Source organism: Martes martes (genome assembly GCF_963455335.1).
Source record: "Martes martes genome assembly, chromosome: 4".
Classification (NCBI taxonomy): Eukaryota; Metazoa; Chordata; class Mammalia; order Carnivora; family Mustelidae; genus Martes; species Martes martes.
The window spans coordinates 137,223,613-137,243,276 of NC_137891.1; the positions used below are offsets into that span (position 1 = coordinate 137,223,613).

The following is a 19,664-nucleotide window of genomic DNA, read 5'->3' on the forward strand; positions in this document are numbered from 1 at the left end:
TACACCCATCACCTTACATAGTTACCTTTTTTGTGTTGGGGGGGACACTTAAGGTCTACTCTCTTAGCAAATTTCGAGTATATAGTACATATTAACTATGGTCATCACACTGCATATTAGATCTCTCGAACTTATTCATCTTGTAACTGAAAGTTTGTACCCTTTATTGCTTTGGTGTCACTCCCTCCATGTAACCTTCCCATTCCATTCTTTTGTGCATTTGTATTAGTTATCACAGTACTTACTACACTGTATATGTATGTATATGTATATATATATATACACATACATCTTCCTGAAGAATTGTAAGCAACTTGAAGGATTAAGTCTTGCCTTTGTATCCTCAGCCTGTCACATTATATCAGGCATGTAATAGGATTATAGTAAGTGTTCAATTAAGAATAAATGAATGAATGAATGATATTGAGAAAACAAAAAGTTGAAAGTGGAAGATATTGAATATATTAGGTTTTTATAGTAGATCAGATACCAGTGAGGCAAAAATGAAGTAGTATATTTATATTAGTGTTTGGATAATTAGCTAGACCTGAAATAGGCATAAAGCAGGGTCCTTAAGCTTAACGTTGAAAATATTTGCATAGCTTTGTAAGTATGAGCCTTTGTGCTTATTTCTGGGAAGAGGGTCTATAACTTTTACCATACAGTCAAAGCTATATGACCTTATTTTATTTTATTTTTTAAAAGATTTTATTTATTTATTTGAGAGAGAGAGAGAGAGCATGAGAAGGGAGGGTCAGAGGGAGAAGCAGACTCCCTGCTGAGCAGAGAGCCTGATGCGGGGCTCCATCCATGTCTCCAGGATCATGACCTGAGCCAGAAGGCAGTCACTTAACCAACTGATCCACCCAGGCACCCAAAACTATATGATTTTAAAGAGATTCATAACTATTGCTTTGGAAGGTTTGCATAAAAAACTCCAGGGAGTCAGTACTATGAACAGAGCAGCCCATTATTCTGATAGGAAAACAGTCAGTAATCTAAGAAACGATTTTAATTTCTTCAGAAAAATGTTAAATCTTGACCATAGAGAGAATCAAGCCAGTGGGCAAACCCGAAACATAGAAAGAAAGGTGAGGTAATTGTTTATTTAAGTAAGATTTAAATAATTTATTCATTTATGGTATTAAAAAAAATCCTTACAAAGGTGAAGATACTTATACTCAATGTGTCCAAAATAAACTTACATAACTTATTCAGGAAAAAGTAAATGAAGAGAGTAAGGAAAATACATTCTGAAAAGAAAGAAAATATTTTCTTTTGTATTTCTGTTAATGGCAGTTAATATAATTAGAGGCAGTAAAATTTTCCTTTTGTAAGAAATGCGAAAAACAAAAAATGCTATGTTACAAAATGATTACTTTCCCTGTTTTTTGAAATACTTAGAGTGAAAGTCCGATTTTGAACAATAAAGTCATCATTCTATAAGTAGGTCACAATGCTCCAGGGAGCTGTCCTTATGACTTAGACTCATGTCCTTTCAAAAATTATGACAATGATTCTATATTTAGTGCTTTCCCCCATTTTAGTGAATCACCTCAAAAACATTTGGGACCTGTATGGCAACTACAGTGGATAGAACAAGATCGAGGGACAACAGGTGATGACAAAAGAGAAATACTCGTTTCTATATCAGCAGATGGAAGAATCTCCAAATGGGTGATACGGAAAGGACTAGACTGTCATGGTAAAAAGAATGTATACATACATGTATATCTATCAATCAAATTATCTTTCTTGTTATGTGCTGCCTTAAATTTCCTAGTGAGCCTCATGTAAGAGGTGACCAGTTTGGGTTTTGCTACGTAAGAAAGAAACTGGGCTTGGTCTTTGCTTTTTCTGAGCATCTTGTTCTGGTATTTGCTAGCTTTAACCTAACCACATGCAAAAGATGGCAGAAATCATACTATTCTTTGTAGAAGGGACACACATTATATATACAATACTTTTCCATGTGGTAAATAAGACACATTTTTTTTTCTTTAAAGATTTGATGCGTTTGAGGCGAACTACTACTAGCAACAGCAAAAGGGGAGGGGAAAAGGAAAAAAAAGGTGAAGCTCTGATATCTCGACAGGCTCCTGGAATGTGTTTTGCTTTTCATCCTAAGGTAAATTATTTCAGTCCATTATTTACTATTGCATATGCCAATTTCCAGTAATTGAAAGGTACTAAGATATAAAGCAAGACAAAGTTTTAACATGTTAATAAATGTTATGCCTTGGAAGTAAAAACAAAGCAAATGTAGACATAGCTGCCAAACTAAGGTAGAATGGCACATTCCAGTTGGCTAGATCATGTCTTTATCTGCTTTCTAGGGGAAAGGTCTGTATTTCTGAGGAACTGTGGAAGGATTCCCTTTACAAGTTCATGTTTAACTTGGATGCCCGCCCTTGCTCCTCTTGGGTGTTCTGCTACTTTATCATATTGATAGAAACCGAAACTACTGCACAGTCCTCTATTCCAATGCGAGTGGTAACTCATGACTCTGAGGATCAGGAAGACCAGTTAAGTTCATGCTTACAAGCCCAGAATCAAATCAAGTGTAGTTAATGAAGTTCTACTTTTTCTCATTCTTCTTATCTAGAAGTTCTTTGGAATCAGAAAATTCAGCAACTATGACAGACATCTAAGGAAACATATCCTATATGTTTTCTGTTATATGTACCATGATCATCTTTTTTAGCGAAACCATCATCCACCTAATTATGCAAACCAAACCTTGAGCTCCTACTCTTTTCTACCCGATCATCCCAATGATATTTAAGTCTTATTGTCCTACTCCTTTCAGTCCAAGCCTACTCATTGCTAATGTAGTTCAAGCTTTTATTATGTTTCACTTTTACCACTGTAGTTGTATTCTTAGCTGCTTTCCTTCTCAAATTCTTGTAATCACATTTCACCTTGACTCTGGAACAGTGGTTCTCAGTGTTGGCAGGGAGGGGCATGTTTCACCACCAGGGTACACTTCACAACGTCTTGAGATATTTTTGGTTGTTTCAGCCCTAAGAGGTAGGACATGGGAAGCAATGCTATTGGCATCTAGTGGGCAGAGGCCAGGGATCCTGCTAAATATCCTACAATGTGCAAGGAAACCCTGTCTTCCTCTGAGCAGAAGGAGAAAGAAAAAGGGAAGGGGAAGAAGAAAGGAAGGAGAGGGGAAGAAGAAAGAGAAGGATCATGATAATAATAATTTTATTATATTTATTATTATTATTATTAGCTGACCCAAAATATCAATGGTGCTGGATTGAGAAATGTCCTTGAAGTGTCCTTGGCATAAAGACTTTGAGATAATCATGTAGTTTGTAAGTAAAGAGCTTTGCCTCTTCCTTTCTCATCTGATTACCCTTTATTTCTTTTTCTTTCCTGATGATGCGGGCTTGAACTTTCAGCACAATGATGAATAGAGGTGGTGAAAACAAACATCCCTCTCTTGTTTCTGATCTTAGGGAGAAAGCATTCAGTCCTTTTACTATTAAGTATGATGTAAGTATGATGCAAGCATTCTGTAGATGTAGTCAGTCACATTGAGGAGAACCCATTACATTACCATTTGTTGAGACTTTTATCAGGGATGGATGTTAGGTTTCTGTCAAATACTTTTTCTACATCTATGGAGATGATTCTGTAGTTTTTCTTTCTAAGTTTGTTAATATGATGAATTACATTAATTTTTAAATTTTTGTTGCTGAATTAAATCCCATTTGATCATGATTTATACTTTTAATCTACTGTTGGATTTGGTATACTAAAATTTTGTTTAAGATTTTTCTTCTTTGTTTGTAAGGGATATCTATCCATAGTTTTATTTTCTTTGTTTGGTTTTGGTATTAGGATAATACTACAGAATGAATTGAAAAGTATTCCATTTTTACTTTTTTGAAAGAATTTGCATACAATTAGCATTATTTCTTCATTACATGTTTGATGGGATTAATAAACCATCTAGGACTGGAGTTTTTTGCGGGGGGGAGTTTTTTTTTTCCTAAAGATTTTATTTATTTATTTGTCAGAGAGAGAGAGAGAACACAAGCAGACAGAGAGGCAGGCAGAGGCAGAGAGAGAAGCAGGCTCCCCACTGAGCAAGGAGCCCCATGTGGGACTTGATCCCAGGACCCTGGGATCATGACCCGGGCCAAAGGCAGCAGCTTAACTGACTGAGCCACCCAGGCATCCCGGGGGGCAGGGGGAGATTTTTAACTTTTAACTAGAAATTCAAATTTTTAATAGATATCGGGTTATCATTATATTATTATCAGTTCCTCCTTGAGTGAACTTTGGTAATTTGTGTCTTTCAAGGAATTTATTTCATCTAAGTTACTAAATTTAGTGGCATAGTAATATTTCCTTAGTATCCCTTAATAGTTATAAAATATGTGGTGATATCACCTCTTTAATTCCTTCTATTAGTAATTTATATCTTCTCTCTTCTTTTTTCTTTAGTCTAGCTAGAAATTAATCAATGTTACTGATCTCAAAGAACCAGCTTTTGATTTCTCTGTATTTCACTACTATTTTTCTGTTTTCTATATAATTGACTTCCAATTTGATCTTTTCTTTCTTTTTTACTTTGATTTTATTTGCTCTTCTTTTCCTAGCTTTTTAAAGTGGAAGCTGGGATCATTGATTTGTGACTTTTCTTCTTGTATGAATAGAGGCATTTGTGTTATAATTTTTCTCTAAGTACTGCTTTGGCAGCATCCCACAAACTTTAATATATTGTATGTGCATTTTCATTCTATTCAGAATACTTTCTAATTTCTCCTTTGATTTCTTTTTTGATGGGTGGATTATTGAAAAGCATACTATTTAGTGTTTAAATATTTGGTGCTTTTCCAAGGATCTTTCTGTTATTGATTTCTAATTCAATTCCATCATGATCAGAAGTGAACTTTTTATACTGAATCCTTTTGAACTTATTGAGATTTGTTTTAAAGCCCAGAATGTGAAATTTACATGTAAATTTTGCTGTACACTTAAAAAAAAATATATTCTGCTGCTGTTGGGTGGAGTGGTCTATGAATGACAATCAGGTTAAATTGGTTGAAAGTGTTGTTCAAGTTGACTATGTCCTTCCTCATTTTCTGCCCGTTTCTTCCATCAATTATTAAGAGAAACGTATTGAAGTCTCTGGCCATAATTGTGGATTTATCTATTTTTTCCTTCTATCAGTTTTTGCTTAATGTAGCTTGAAGCTTTGTTCTAGGTATATGTGTAAGATTCTTATGTTCTCTTGATTAATCAAATCTCTTGTCATTATAAAGTGGCCTTGTTTATAACTGGTAATATTATTTACTCTGAAATCAGCTTAGTCTGATGTTAATGTAGCCATCCAGCTTTCTTTTAACTAGGGTTAGCATAGTATATCTTTTTAAAAAAATTTATTTAAATTCCAGTTAACATACAGTGTAATATTAGTTTCAGGTATAGAATTTAGTGAATCAACACTTACATACAACATCTGGTGCTCTTCACAACTAGTGCCCTCCTTAATACCCATCATCTATTTAATCCATCCCCCTACCCATCTCCTCTCTGGTAACCATCAGTTTATTCTCTGCAGTGAAGAGTCTATTTCTTGGTTTTCCTCTCATTCCCTGCCAACTCCCCCTCATCCCACCATGTTTGTTTGTTTTGTTTCTTAAATCATTTTCCGTCTTTTACATTTAACCTACATATATCTCTATATTTAATGTAAAGTGCATTTCTTGGGGTACCTGGGTGGCTCAGTGCCTTAAGCCTCTGCCTTCGGCTCAGGTCATGGTCTCAGGGTCCTGGGAATGAGCACTACATTGGGCTCTCTGCTCAGCAGGGAGCCTGATTCCCACCCACCCCACCCCCCCCCCGCCTGCCTCTCTGCCTACTTGTGATCTCTCTATGTCAAATAAATAAATACATAAATCTTAAAAAAAAAAAAAGCACATTTCTTGTTGGTCGCATATAGTTGGGTATTGCTTTTTCTTTTTAAATTTTTTTATTTTAATAAACATATAATGTATTTTTATCCCCAGGGGTACAGGTCTGTGAATTGCCAGGTTTACACATTTCACAGCACTCATCATAGCACATGCTTTTTTTTTTTTTTAAATCTAAACTTACAAGGCCTGCCTTTTAATTGTGTTGTTTAGACCATTTAAGTTTAGTTTGATTTTGATATGGTTTGGTTTGAGTCTATCATTTTGCTTCACTGGTTTATTGGTGGTGGTGGAAGATGGTGGTATAATATGTCCTGGAAGCAGGACCCTTAAGTGCTATCTCAACTTCAGAACTTCTTAGAGGTTGGGCTGAACCCTCTGTTGCAACTGCATCATAGTTCAACTTGAATCTTTGCTCATTTCTGTTCCTTTCAAAGAGATTGTTCTCCAATACATCTCTTGAATGGAAATCTCAGATTTTATAGACTGACCAAAACAGCTCTAGACAGTGACCTTGCTCTCTAGAGAAAGATAACTTATTTATAAATGGTGTTGAGATAATCATTATCCATGTAAAAAAATGGAATTAGATACCTACCCCATCATACACAAAAAACTTCTAGAAGATGTAGGAAAACATTTCTATTACCTCAAAATAGGAAAAATTTCTTAAACAAAGGACGAAAAATGCTAATATTTTAAAAAGTTATAAACCCAGTTACATTAAAAGGAGGACTTCTGTTTATTGAAAGACACTAAAGAAAGTAAAAAGGTAAGCCATACACTTGGAGAAGATATTTGCAACATATATAATAGACAAAGCATATGTAATAGAATATATAAAGAACTTTTATGTAAATAAATATAAAATATATTATGAGTAACATAGTTAAGAGACATGAACAAAAAAAGAAATACAAATGGCCAGTAACATAAAAATGTTCTCAACCTTGTTACTATTCAAAAAAAAATGGGGCCTAAAAACATTAGGTATAATTTTATACCTCATATAATGGCAAAATTTAAGATTTCTAACATAACCCAACTGTTGATGAGAATGTGCATCAAAGGGAATTTCTATATACTGCTGAATATAAATTGGTAATACGAGTTTGGGGAAAAAATTGTATTTTATTATGTTATTTAAAACTACTTATATTCCATGATCTAGTAGTTGCATTCTAAAGTACTGGTGTATGCTAGAACAGTGTGTCTCAAATTTTAATGTGCATACAGATTACTTGGGAATCTTGTTAAAATGCAGATTCTGATTCCGTGGTTCTGGGGTAGGGACTGAGATTTTGCATCTCTGAAATGCTCCCAGGTGATCCTGATTCTACACAGCCTGGACATAGAGCCTGGCTTTCAGACCTTTTAACTATGACTTCACAGTATGAAATAACACTTAAAAATCTCTATTTAGTACATACATTTAGTGTTAAAAATGCTTGAGACTCCATTTAGTTCAATCTTTCATTCCAAGCAAGAATCATTTCTTCAACATTATATACTTAGTTATTGTTAAGTCATCTGTTCTCTTTGACTAGTTCTAATGAAAGAACACTTACTATTTTCCTAGATTGCTAGTTCCATAGTTAGGTAACAATAAATTAGAAATTTTCTTCCTGGGGCGTCTGGGTGGCTCAGTGGGTTAAAGCCTCCACCTTCGGCTCAGGTCATGATCCCAGGATCCTTGGATCGAGCCCCGTGTCTGGCTCCCTGCTTCCTCCTCTCTCTGCCTGCCTCTCTGCCTGCTTGTGATCTCTGTCTGTCAAATAAATAAAATCTTTAAAAAAAAAAAAATTGTCTTCCTTATTTTAAGCCAGTGCTTGTCCATTTAATTTCTAAAAAAGATCTAAGTTCTTCCCTCTATTCCAGCAAAGAACCAATCTATATTTTCTTTGCACTGTAGTCCTTCAGGTAATTTAATTATTATAAAATTATGGTAGAAAGAAAAAGACAACAGACAACCATGATCAAGGCAGTATTTCTAATTTTAGTTCTAGAGTTGATTTTAATAGATCTTGAGGGATCTGATTTTTTTTTAAAGATTTTATTTATTTATTTGACAGACAGAGATCACAAGTAGGCAGAAGGGCAGGCAGAGAGAGAGAGGAGGAAGCAGGCTCCCTGCTGAGCAGAGAGACCGATGCAGTGCTCCATCCCAGGACCCTAGGATCACGACCTGAGCCAAAGGCAGAGGCTTTAATCCACTGAGCCACCCAGGCACCTGGGATCTGATTTTCTATTTAGCACATTTATTAATGTATCACAAGCCAATACATTTTAATTTTTTGTGTTTTAGGATACAAATATCTATTTGGCTGGCACTGAAGAAGGTCATATTCACAAATGTTCCTGTTCGTATAATGAGCAATACCTAGATACCTACAGAGGACATAAGGTCAGTTTAATTAGAGTAGGTATGGAAAATTTATCTTTTATTATTTCTGAAAAAATAACATTATATACAGTACTTTTAACATGCAATAAATTTACAACTTCAGAGTTAGCATTACCAATTTGAATTAAGTGCTTTCTTGTATGCAAACCATTGATCACATGTGGGGCATCTTATTTGGCTTCTAGATATTCTTTTTTTTTTTTTTTTCTCTTTGAGAGAGAGAGAGAAAAAATGCAAGCTAGTAGGGGTGGTGCAGGGAGAGGCAGAGGGATAGGAAGTGAGAGAATCTTAAGCAGGGTCCATGCTCGGCATGGACCCCCACACAGGCCTCGATCTCATGACTCTGAGATCATGACCTGAGCTGAAATCAAGAGTTGGACACTTAACTGACTGAGCCACCCAGGCACGCCTTGCTTCGAGATATTCTTGATTTCTTCTTCAAGTTATGGAATTTAAAATGATTTCTGAAAAGCTTTGCCTATGATAACATGCTGATCCCAAAGTAAAAAGGTGTCTGGCATATACTTATTTTCTGTATCTTTTGTGATTGTTCCATCTATGGGTTTCAGCATTTTCTACTCATTTAAAAAAAAAATCCTTATATTTTTAGAGCAAATAGGCAAAATATGTATTAATATTTAGTTAGTATTTTGACAAGTATATTTTTATGTCTCCATATGGCATAATTTAGGGAAGATTCTATCTATGACCTTACTCTCAGCTAAAATGATACATGATAATGCATGGTGCATAAATCTTCTAGAAAGCCTAGCATTTTTAATTTGCTGGTCAGGTTTAAAGTATAAGATGTTCAGTATTATTTACCTATGTATTTTAATTTGTTCCTCTAATTCTAGGGCCCAGTGTATAAAATAGCATGGAACCCATTTTGTCATGATGTGTTCTTAAGCTGTTCTGCAGATTGGGGTGTTATTATATGGCAACAGGAGAGCACCACACCCTTTTTGAGCTTTTATCCAACCACTTATGTTGTTTATGATGTTGCCTGGTCTCCAAAGTCCTCCTATATATTTGCAGCTGCAAATGAGGGCAGAGTGGAGATTTGGGACCTTCACATCAGCACGTAAGTGTTAATGCTTTTCTTGGTAATAGTTCTCATAGAAGCAGTTTTGGTATTGGTTAGAGGGAATTGTAGTTACTTTAAAACAATAATGGTCTACACTATGAGAGTCCTTTACGAATAAAAGATATATGTGAGGATGCTATATTCATTTTAATTACTTAGACCATATGTGGTTTTATTTATTTTTTTAATTTTATTTATTTATTTGACAGAGAGAGACACACACAGTGAGAGAGGTAACACAACCAGGGAGAGTGGGAGAGGGAGGAAGCAGGCTTCCCACTGAGCAGGAAGCCCGATGAGGAACTCGATCCCAGATCCTGGGATCATGACCTGAGCGGAAGGCAGAGGCTTAACCCACTGAGCCACACAGGCGCCCCCCCATATATGGTTTTAAACATATTTAAATGAAGATACATTACCTTATTCATCTCAAACTTTTACAGGCTGATGTAAGATATCATAGCTACCTTGAATTTTCATTGCCCGCTTTATGGAAGAATGCAGAGAGGCAGCTAATTGTTTTTAACTGAAGATTTTCTGCAGTAAGATAAAGGGAACAAAATAATTATTTTTTATAATATTTATGTATTCACTTACCTTGTTTTAAAACATATTCAAAGGGCCATGCATTTATTTTTATTTTTTAAAAATTTTTTTAAAAGAGTATTTATTTATTTATTTGAGTGCGAGAGAATGAGAGGGAGAGCACAAGGAGTGTGAAGGGAAGAGGGACAAGCAGACTCCCCACTGAACAGAGAGCCCAGTGCAGCCTGATTGATCCTGGGACTCTAGGATCATGACCTGAGTGGAAGCCCTGAACCAAAGGCAGACAGATGCTTAACTGATTGAGCCACCCAGGCACCCAGGGCCATGCATTTAATTAAAATTTTTAATTTAATGCATTTAATTAAAATTTAATTTAAGGTGTTACACCGAAGTTTAGAGTATCCTCTAGACCCATCTTTCATTTTAAAACGAAAATTTATACCGTATAGGAATAAAGTGTTTGTGATTTTACTTCTTCAGTTGGAAAATACTATAGATTTTTATGCTAGTTATTAGCAGAAGAATCAGGAAAATATATTCTTTCTTAAAATAAGTGACAAAAAATTCAGTGGGCATATTCTTAATGGCAATTTTTTCCCCCTAGAAGTTAAAAATTAAATAACTCTAAAATTTTGTCATGGCTTCTACTATGAAATGGTTTGAACCCCAAACCAAAGATTACATCACAAAGCAATTTATAGTTGAATATGAGATGACTAATGTATAAAATGATTACTTAACTCATCCCACCTCTGATTTTAGTTTTTTTGGTAAAACGGTGGTTCTCAGGACATGTCTTCAGACATATACAAGTTACTGCTTCTGTTTTTTTAGGGTGTCACTAGATTGCTTTAGACGATGGGGAACAGAAAAAGTTCTTGTTCGAAGTATTCTCTTACTTTCCAGAGGTTCATTTGGATCAAAATGTCCTTCTATTAAAATACATTTACTACTTAAGAAGTCATATTAGTGAGGGTTCTCCAGAGATAGAGATGCAATAAAAAGAGAGAAAGAGAATTATTTTAAGGAATTGGCTCGCATGGCTATGAGGCCTGGCAAGTGCCCAGTCTGTGGTACAGATTGGCAGGCTAGAGTTTCCATCAGAAATCCATGTTGCAGTCAGGAGTCTGAAGGAAGACTGGAAGCAGAATTTTATTCCCCTTCAGGGAACTCAGTCTTTTCTCTTAAGGTCTTCATCAAACTGAATAAGGTCTGCCTGCACTATGGAGGGTAAGCTGCTTTGTTCCAAATTCTACTGATCACTAAATGTTAAACCCATCTAAACAAAACACCTGCACAGCAAAGTGTAGATGAATGTTGACCAAACAACTGAGTATTGTAGCTTAGCCAAGTTAATACATAGTTACCTAGCACAGGAGTTTAAACTTGTAAGTGTACATCTTAATTATGAACTTCCTGAATTTATTTATTTGAAATTAGTTCACTGAAGAAAAGAAAATTTTGATCGAATAAGGAGTTGAGAAGCTGTTATTTTGATTTTGGAAACTTACTTAAGTAAGACGCTTATTTTGTTTTGTTTTTGTCACATGAAATCCCAGAAAATATCTGACATTTCTTAATCCGTATACAAAAAGAATGTATCAACAACAACTGAATTTACAAGTAAAGTATTTTATTACAGCTTGGATCCTCTCATTGTGAATGTTGCTAACCCTGGAATCAAGTTCACAACTGTTCTCTTTGCCAAACAAACAGATTGCCTTCTAGTAGGCGACAGTGATGGACAGGTTGCTGTGTATGAACTAAGAAATATGCCCACTACTTTGGATTCTGGCCGGGTAAGACTCAAAAGTCAAAAGTTTATGTTGTTTTGTGTAATTTTGTATCACAAGGAATTTACATTTCTTAACTATCTTAAGTGTAATGCAGTAGGAAGAACATAAGTCTCGAGAGTTACTACCTACTCAGCATGGTATCTACTAGGCTTATTTTCTTTAAGCCTCATGTTTTTTTTTTCTGTAAAATGAGAACAATAATTCTGTAGCATAATAATTATAAATGTGTGGAATAACTCTAAGTTGTGCCTAGTATACTGTTGGGTTTTAATAGTTGTTGAATATAGCTGAAGAAAATTACTGCAAATATTCGAAGACTTACAAGAAATGATATTTTTGATATTATCCAATGTTCCCAAAATAGGCATTTGTTTTTTTGTTTCTGTAGTGTTAGCCTATTCCCTTACTCTGATCTTCAAATATGAAAACTTCCTTGTAAAAGTTTGACAAGCAATCGGTATTACTAGCTGCCCATTATTTTTAAGGTAGCTTTTCGATTTTTTGTTTTTCTAAAATTTTGTCTTGTGTCTTTTAAAGTTTTTTTATGTATTTGAGAGAGAGAGAGTGGGAGGGTCGCACTCAGGCTTGCGCAGGGCGGGGAGGGGCAGAGGGAGAAGGAGAGAGAATCTTGAGCAGATTCTGTGCTTAGCTTAGAGCCAGACTCAGGGCTTAATCTCACAACCCTGAGATCAGGACATGAGCTGAAACCAGGAGTTGGTCACTCAACCAACTGCATCACCCAGGTTGCCCTTCAATTTTTTATTTTTTTTATGTTTAAATTATTATTTTATGGGATAATCTGGAAAATATTACCATGAGTATGATAAACATGTTAAAATATTTTAAATATGCAAAAATCCATAAGAAAAATACACTAAGACTATAATAGAAGAGTGGGTAATGGTCAGGAACAGTTCATTCCCCCCAAATAACTAGTAAATATATTTTAAAATTAAACCTCACTGATAATTTAAGAAATAAAAATTTATTACATTAAATTAAAATGTAGTAGCTTTCTCATATATGAAATTAACAAAGCTTTTTTTAGAGAAGGAAAAGATTCCTTCTTTTTTATTTAAAAATTTTTTTTGAAGACTTAATTATTTTAGAGAGATAGCATGAGGGGAGAAGGACACAGAGAATCTTCAAGCAGACTACCGGCTGAGCATGGAGCCCAAGGAGGGGCTTGATCCCAGGGACCCATGAGATCATGGCTGAGAAGAAACCAAGAGTTGGATGCTCAATCAACTGAGCCACCCAGGCACTCCAACTTGTTTTTTTTTTGTTTGTTTGTTTGTTTTTTAATTTATTGGGACTTCTCAGTATTGGCAAATATTTGATAAGATAGGTTTGTCTCTTACACAGAGAAATGTTGGAATATTGTGGTATTACTTCTTTGGAAGCAATTTGGCAATCTAAACCAAGGCTGTCATATTCCTGGAGCTCTATTCTATAGAAATATCAATAAAGGTAATCAAAGAAATTAATTATAGCATAATTTATAACAGGATCAGAAAAGAAAAAGACCCAACCAGAGGGAAATGTGGCCAGGGAAGTCAGGTGTATTAATTAGATTTGGGTCTCATGTAGATGGTGGAGTTTCACCCCAACCACATGGACTGTAAATGTCAGATAGATGATAGATAGATAGATAGTTGCTTGCTTGTCATTTCTCCTGTCTAAAATCCGGTTCCACTTATTTCAAGTCTTTGCTCAAATATCAGTCCTTTTCTTGGTGATATCTTCCTTGGCTACCTTATTTAAAAGTGTACCTCTACACTTTCTGTTTAGGATTCCATATGCCACATTAAAAGAAACAGATTAGAAGAAGAAATTTCTGAGATTATAAAAGACATAATGTCCAGTATGTATAAAGAACTCCTATTAAAGGATAAGAAGAATTCAATATTTTAAATGGACAAATGTATAAAATCCTAATTCATAGGAAAGAAACTGGAAAATTAAACTTAAGCAACATTCATTCTCACTAGTAATGAAGAAATATACAATTGAAATTGTGTAAGATATCGGTTCAAACTGATTGGATTTACAAAAAGTAAAATAGTAGCCAATATCAAGTATTAGCAAAGTTGTAGGGAATTAGGAACTTTTATGCAAGGGTCATGGGAATATGAATTAGCATAGCGTCTTTGGAGAGCAATTCAGTAAAAGTGAAAATTCAAATACCATACAAGTCAATGATAACATAGAGAATGCCTTGTACTTGTGTTATTAGGAGACATGTATAAGGTAGAAATGTGAGGTGTTTTTCCTTTCTTTCTTTTTTCCTTTATCTTTAATATTTCCTTTGTATATGGAGATGATTACTCAGTCTCCTTTTGCTTAAGATGTTCACATTCAAGTATTTTATAAAATTTTTAAAAATCTTAGTTCATCTTAAGTTCTTACATTTAGATAATATATTTTATTATTCTGTTTATAAGTCCAGCAAATTTTAATACCTATTTTAATAAGCTTTTACAATAATTAAGTTCCATTTAATCCTTTAAGTTTAACTTATAAATTTAATATAGATTTTTAAGTACTTCAATTGCTTTATGGGCAAGCAAATCTGATACTTAAGGAATTCTTATTAATTTAATAAATTTTAAATGTTGAATATGATGAATCTTAAATTTTCTTAAATGTTCCAATTCTTTTTACAAAGTAGTAATATTTCAATCTATAATTACAAGTCTAAATCAATTACCCAATTACACATTTAAATTAACTCTAATTGAACACCACTGTATGGTGACTAATGTAACATAAAAAACAGACAAATTTATTTGTGAGACAATCTAATAATGGCAGATTCTCTTAAAAATAATGAATACTTAAAATGCCAAATATATATAAGTTCCTTAATAAAAATAATTAAAATTATCTGTTTGATTTGCAGCATTATTTATATATATAATTATTATTATTCTCAGGGTAAAAATAGGTTTTCCCAATAAAGAAACAAATGAAGCATTCCAAGTAGTTTTGGAGATTATTTTCTCTACTGGCTGACATGCATACTGACTGTGGACATTTAAGGAGATTTTCCTAACTACCTTAAAGTTTTAATTTAAATTCCAGTTAGTTAACATACAGTTGATTATTAGTTTCAGGTACAAAGTTTAGTAATTCAACACTTCCATACATCACCCAATACTCATCACAAGTACACGCTTTAATTTCCATCACCTATTTAACCCATCACTCCCTCCACCTCCCCTCTAGTAACCATTGTTCTCTCTAGTTAAGAGGCTGTTTCTTGGATTGCCTCTCTCTCTTTTTCCCCCCTATGCTCGTTTGCTTTGTTTCTTAAATTTCATATATGAGTGAACTCATATGGTATTTGTCTTTCTCTGACTTATTTCACTTAGCATAATACTCTCTAGCTCCATCTGTATCATTGCAAATGGCAAGATTTCATTCTTTTTTATGCAAACTGGTGCAACTCTGGAAAATAATATGGAGGTTCCTCAAAAAGTTAAAATAGAACTACTCTACAGTCCAGCAATTGCACTACTAGATGTTTACACAACCCAGTGTTTACAAAAACACTGATTCAAAGGAATACATGAATCCTGATGTTTATAGCAGCATTATCTACAATAGTAAAATTATGGAAATAGCCCAAATGTCCATCAAGATGAATGGATAAAGAAGATGTGTTATATATATACACATTAGAGACATCTTTCATTTATTTTTTTATTAACATATAATGTATTATTTGCTTCAGGGGTGCAGGTCTGTGAATCATCAGTCTTACACAATTCATAGCACTCAGCATAGCACACACCCTCCCCAATGTCCATAAGCCAACCACCCTATCCCTCCCCCACACATACACCCCAGCAACCCTCAGTTTGTTTCCTGAGATTAAGAGTCTCTTATGGTTTGAGACATCTTTTATTTTGGGCACTATGCTCTAGAAGCAGAAGGCTAAGCTGAGTCTGAACATTTTTGACAAATGTGTGTGTGTGTGTGTGTGTGTATGTGTGTTAATGATTTCAAGTAGTGAGCAAAATTTCCTTGTAACAAATATATTCCATGCGTTAATAATAAATACAGTTTTCTAATACAAATATGTTTTTCATGCTTTTGGTCATTATATTTTAAAGGTTCAGGGTTATTTTTCTAGGAGATTCAACAAAAACCTATTAATCAGATTTTGTATTACTTACAGCCAAACACAAGCTTACCTGATACAAATTTTCCTGAACTTTTCAGAGGAGAATTATAATCAAATAGTAATTTGAAATCTCAAAGTAATTAACGTCAAATCATTATTTCCTATCAAGATATCAAGTAACATTATGTCCTATAATTTCTCCATTAATTTTAACCAAAGGTAAATCAAAATTTTGGAAGACTTATGTTTTCATTGTATAGGAAAGATGTACACCAAATTTATAATAAAGCCTGCCTCTGGGAAGAGGAGGATGAAGGAAGAACAGGATTAGGGATGGGGACAAAGGGAACTTCAACAGGAATATTGGTTTTACAAAGGCAAAGTACAAGGTAACACATGAACGAGGTGTGCAGAGCAGGATCCATTGGTGGAAACCCATTGAGGTATATCAAGGACCATGGTATAAGTATAGGACCATGACTCCCTCTTGTCCCTACATTGCCCATCATCCTCTGTGGCTTGCACTGCAGGAGAAGAACTTTGATCCTTGGGTTGTGGATGTTTTAAGCAAAATGATTTCTGAAACTCTGACACTGCCTGAAAGTGTTCAAGGACTAGAATATTTCTGTGATATGACATGGTGTAACACTCCTATCCTACCCACTCAGGGTTAGTGGCTAGGGGTAACATCCGCCTGATGCCTGGCATGATCAGGACTGCGGGGTCCAAGCCTTGCAATGATAACTTTATGATAGAGCTAGCTGTCAACAGGATTTACCACCACATTAGCATTATTGTTTGTTGAAGCACTGCCTCCTCTCCTGATGGGATGTGGTTGGTTGCTGGGGGCCTAAGTCTTGTGCTGAACAGAATTACAGTTTAAGTACTTAGCAGAAGCTAATTTCAGTGGGGCATTGCACAAAGCAACTGTTTTTTTCTGGAGGCAGCCTGTGGAGAATCACTCCTGGATACTATATCTATTCTTAAGTTTCAGTATATAAATGTTTGCCATTTTTTTCTTTGTCCTTTGGATATTTACATATAGACTGTTCATTCATTCAACAGATATCTACTGAGTATATACTATGTGACAGGGTCTCTTTTAGGTGCTAAGGATACAACAGTGAACTAATTACAGTACTGATCTACGTTAGTCCAAGTGAGAGACTGAACTGGAAAGATGTGGGTTTGAGAAGAAGCTTGGCAACTGATTTTGTGTCAGTCATCCTTAGTATAGGCTAGAAGATAGGACTGACTTATGTAATACCATCACAGGTATTTATAAATTGGTTGTTAATATTTCTATTATACATTCCAGGAAACTATGATTCCCAGCTATCAGTGATTTTCTTAAGATCACCTTCACTGTGTAGTAGAGAAAACTCTGGTCTTCTGTTTCCAATTCCCAACTTTTCACGATATCTTTCTTAAAAACTCACCTACCATCTTTGGTTTCATCCTCTTGCAGATTATTATTTTACTTCTTTGGTACAAAGATTATTATTATTAAATTAAACATAAAATCCACATTGAAATTCAGATATTCAACTCTCTTTAAATTAAGCACTGTAGGTCAGGAAAGAGTTTAAGATACCATTGATATCACAAACTATTTTACAGATGAGAAAACTGAGGTTTAGATATTAAGGCTAAACAGGAGCCATCAAAATGATCCCTTAACTGAATCCTTATAAATTTGTTTATCAAACTCCCTTAACAGAGTCTTTCATAGGAAAAAGCAGGTTTATACTAGGAAGTAACTGTTACTCTTTAATTTTGCTTTGGTTTGTTTACTTTTTACAATCTTATTGGGTGCCCTTCATACGTATCGCTAATTTATAAATTTTAAATGGCATTTTAAAGACTCCTTTATCTCTTAATTTATATTTTATTGCATTCTAATTATTTGATTTTTTCCTTTCAGGGAGATATAATAAATACTTTGCTTGGACCCAAGCCAAACCAATAAGGATCATTCATCATTACTAATATTTTCTCTTGTTGCCGTTTAAAGAAAAAGAAACAGTGTTTAATGTCCAATTATCCAATTTGTATGCAGTAAACTGGGATTTTGATGTTAGAAAATGATATTTTATGTATAACCTCTATTTCAACTTAACATAAATTTAATAAACTTTTATTTCAGAGATATGTAATTAGTTTGAGATCTAGATTAATTGTGAGAGTTTTGCTGAAGTTTTCTTAATATTTTTAGTCTTATTTGAAGTATATATAACTACATATGTGTACTTATAAAATATCCAAATCAGTCAGAAAATTATTATTCCATTAGAAACAAAGCTTGGAAATTATTAGAATTACTTATACCAAAAATCTTTACAAGATGAAGTTCCATAGACTTTTAAATCTTCCGCTTTCCAAGAACTATTTTCTAGAGTTTATGAATTACACATGTATTAGTGTTATGAGAATATTGGATTCTTACACCAAACTTTAAATCAGAATTTTATCCTAAATTTGAAAGAAATGAAGCTATGAAACTTTGTTAGACTGTTTGACAAGCAAAAGACCTTTGACATGGCAAATGTCAAATTTGCTTTGTCTAGCCACCAGGCATCACATTCCCAATTCAGGGAGAAAAATTAATCTGGGACACATCAGGGCACCCTCCTCTGCATGCTCCAAATCTGCTATGGGTTTTAAGCCCAAACTTAAGTGGGCCCAGAGAGAAAATAGAAAGTCCTCAATCTATAGTTGGCATCGGGATGTTATCTTTTTTTTTTTCTTTTAAAGATTTTATTTTATTTGACAGAGAGAGAGAGAGAGAGATCACAAGTAGGCAGAGAGGCAGGCAGAGAGAGAGAGGAGGAAGCAGGCTCCCCACTGAGCGGAGAGCCTGATGCGGGGCTGGATCCCAGGACCCCGGGATCATGACCCGAGCCGAAGGCAAAGGCTTTAACCCACTGAGCCATCCAGGCGCCCCCATCAGGATGTTATCTTATGAAAGGTTCTAGAGCTAGCTTGTGGATATAGGAGGAGTGGGAGGCAGCAACTCCCTCAGCCTGTTCCATGCTGTTTGTTAGAACAAGTCCTGCATTTTGTTAGCTGAGGCCATAGGACGGTATGGCTTGTTTTGTAAAGCATTCCAAGTGGAGAGCAAACGATAAGGCATGTGAAACTCACTAAACTCTCTGGGGAAAAAAAAAAAAAAGTATGAATAAAACTAAGAATGGAATCTGTGCAACAATTGAAACTGCCTTTTTTAAGTGTCTATTACTTCACAGTCTCTATTTCCTTGGAGCCATCCTTTAAACAAAAGCAAGGTGATTCTCAAGTGGACTGAGAGCTTAGGTCAGGTAATAAGAATTACGAATTTTCTGCTGATAGAATTCATTGCGGTTCATCTCTGTCTTTCTGAAAGGTTGGACTTTCCATAACACTCTGTGTAACAAAATAAAAACTTGATTTCTTTGAAAAAATGTTTCTTTTTGTTATTTATTTTTGATCTTCCAAAAATTTTCACATATTCTACCATCACTGGTCATCAAGCCTAAACAAAAAATAAAACTATTTTATAATTCTTAGACCCTGGGCAACTGGCCCTGAAGCACTGACCCTATTCCATTTTACCCTTCTCACCCCTGATCTTATAGACTCTCCCATGCTTTTAGATTAGCACCAATTTTTATTTTAAGATCTTTCACCTTGGAGTTACAGAAGGAATTATTTTGCTGGCTTTCTGGGCTGGCTTTGGATTCTCACTAGTAAACTCTATCCCATAGAAGTTTTCTAAAAATTTAGGATT

At 34.7% G+C, this 19,664-nt stretch overlaps 1 protein-coding gene across 1 annotated transcript in view; it reads left to right on the forward strand.

Moving 5' to 3' along the window:
- DNAI4 (dynein axonemal intermediate chain 4) overlaps positions 1 to 19,332 on the forward strand; it is a gene marked incomplete at its 5' end in the record, with an annotated part of 76,511 nt that extends 57,179 nt beyond the window's left edge. Inside the window, 6 exon segments of the mRNA XM_080800291.1 lie at positions 1,548 to 1,705; positions 2,007 to 2,128; positions 8,242 to 8,340; positions 9,198 to 9,424; positions 11,616 to 11,772; positions 17,823 to 19,332. Coding sequence (XP_080656417.1) covers positions 1,548 to 1,705; positions 2,007 to 2,128; positions 8,242 to 8,340; positions 9,198 to 9,424; positions 11,616 to 11,772; positions 17,823 to 17,867 — 808 coding nt within the window. The 3' untranslated portion in view covers positions 17,868 to 19,332.
- Between the last annotated feature and the right edge of the window lie 332 nt (positions 19,333 to 19,664).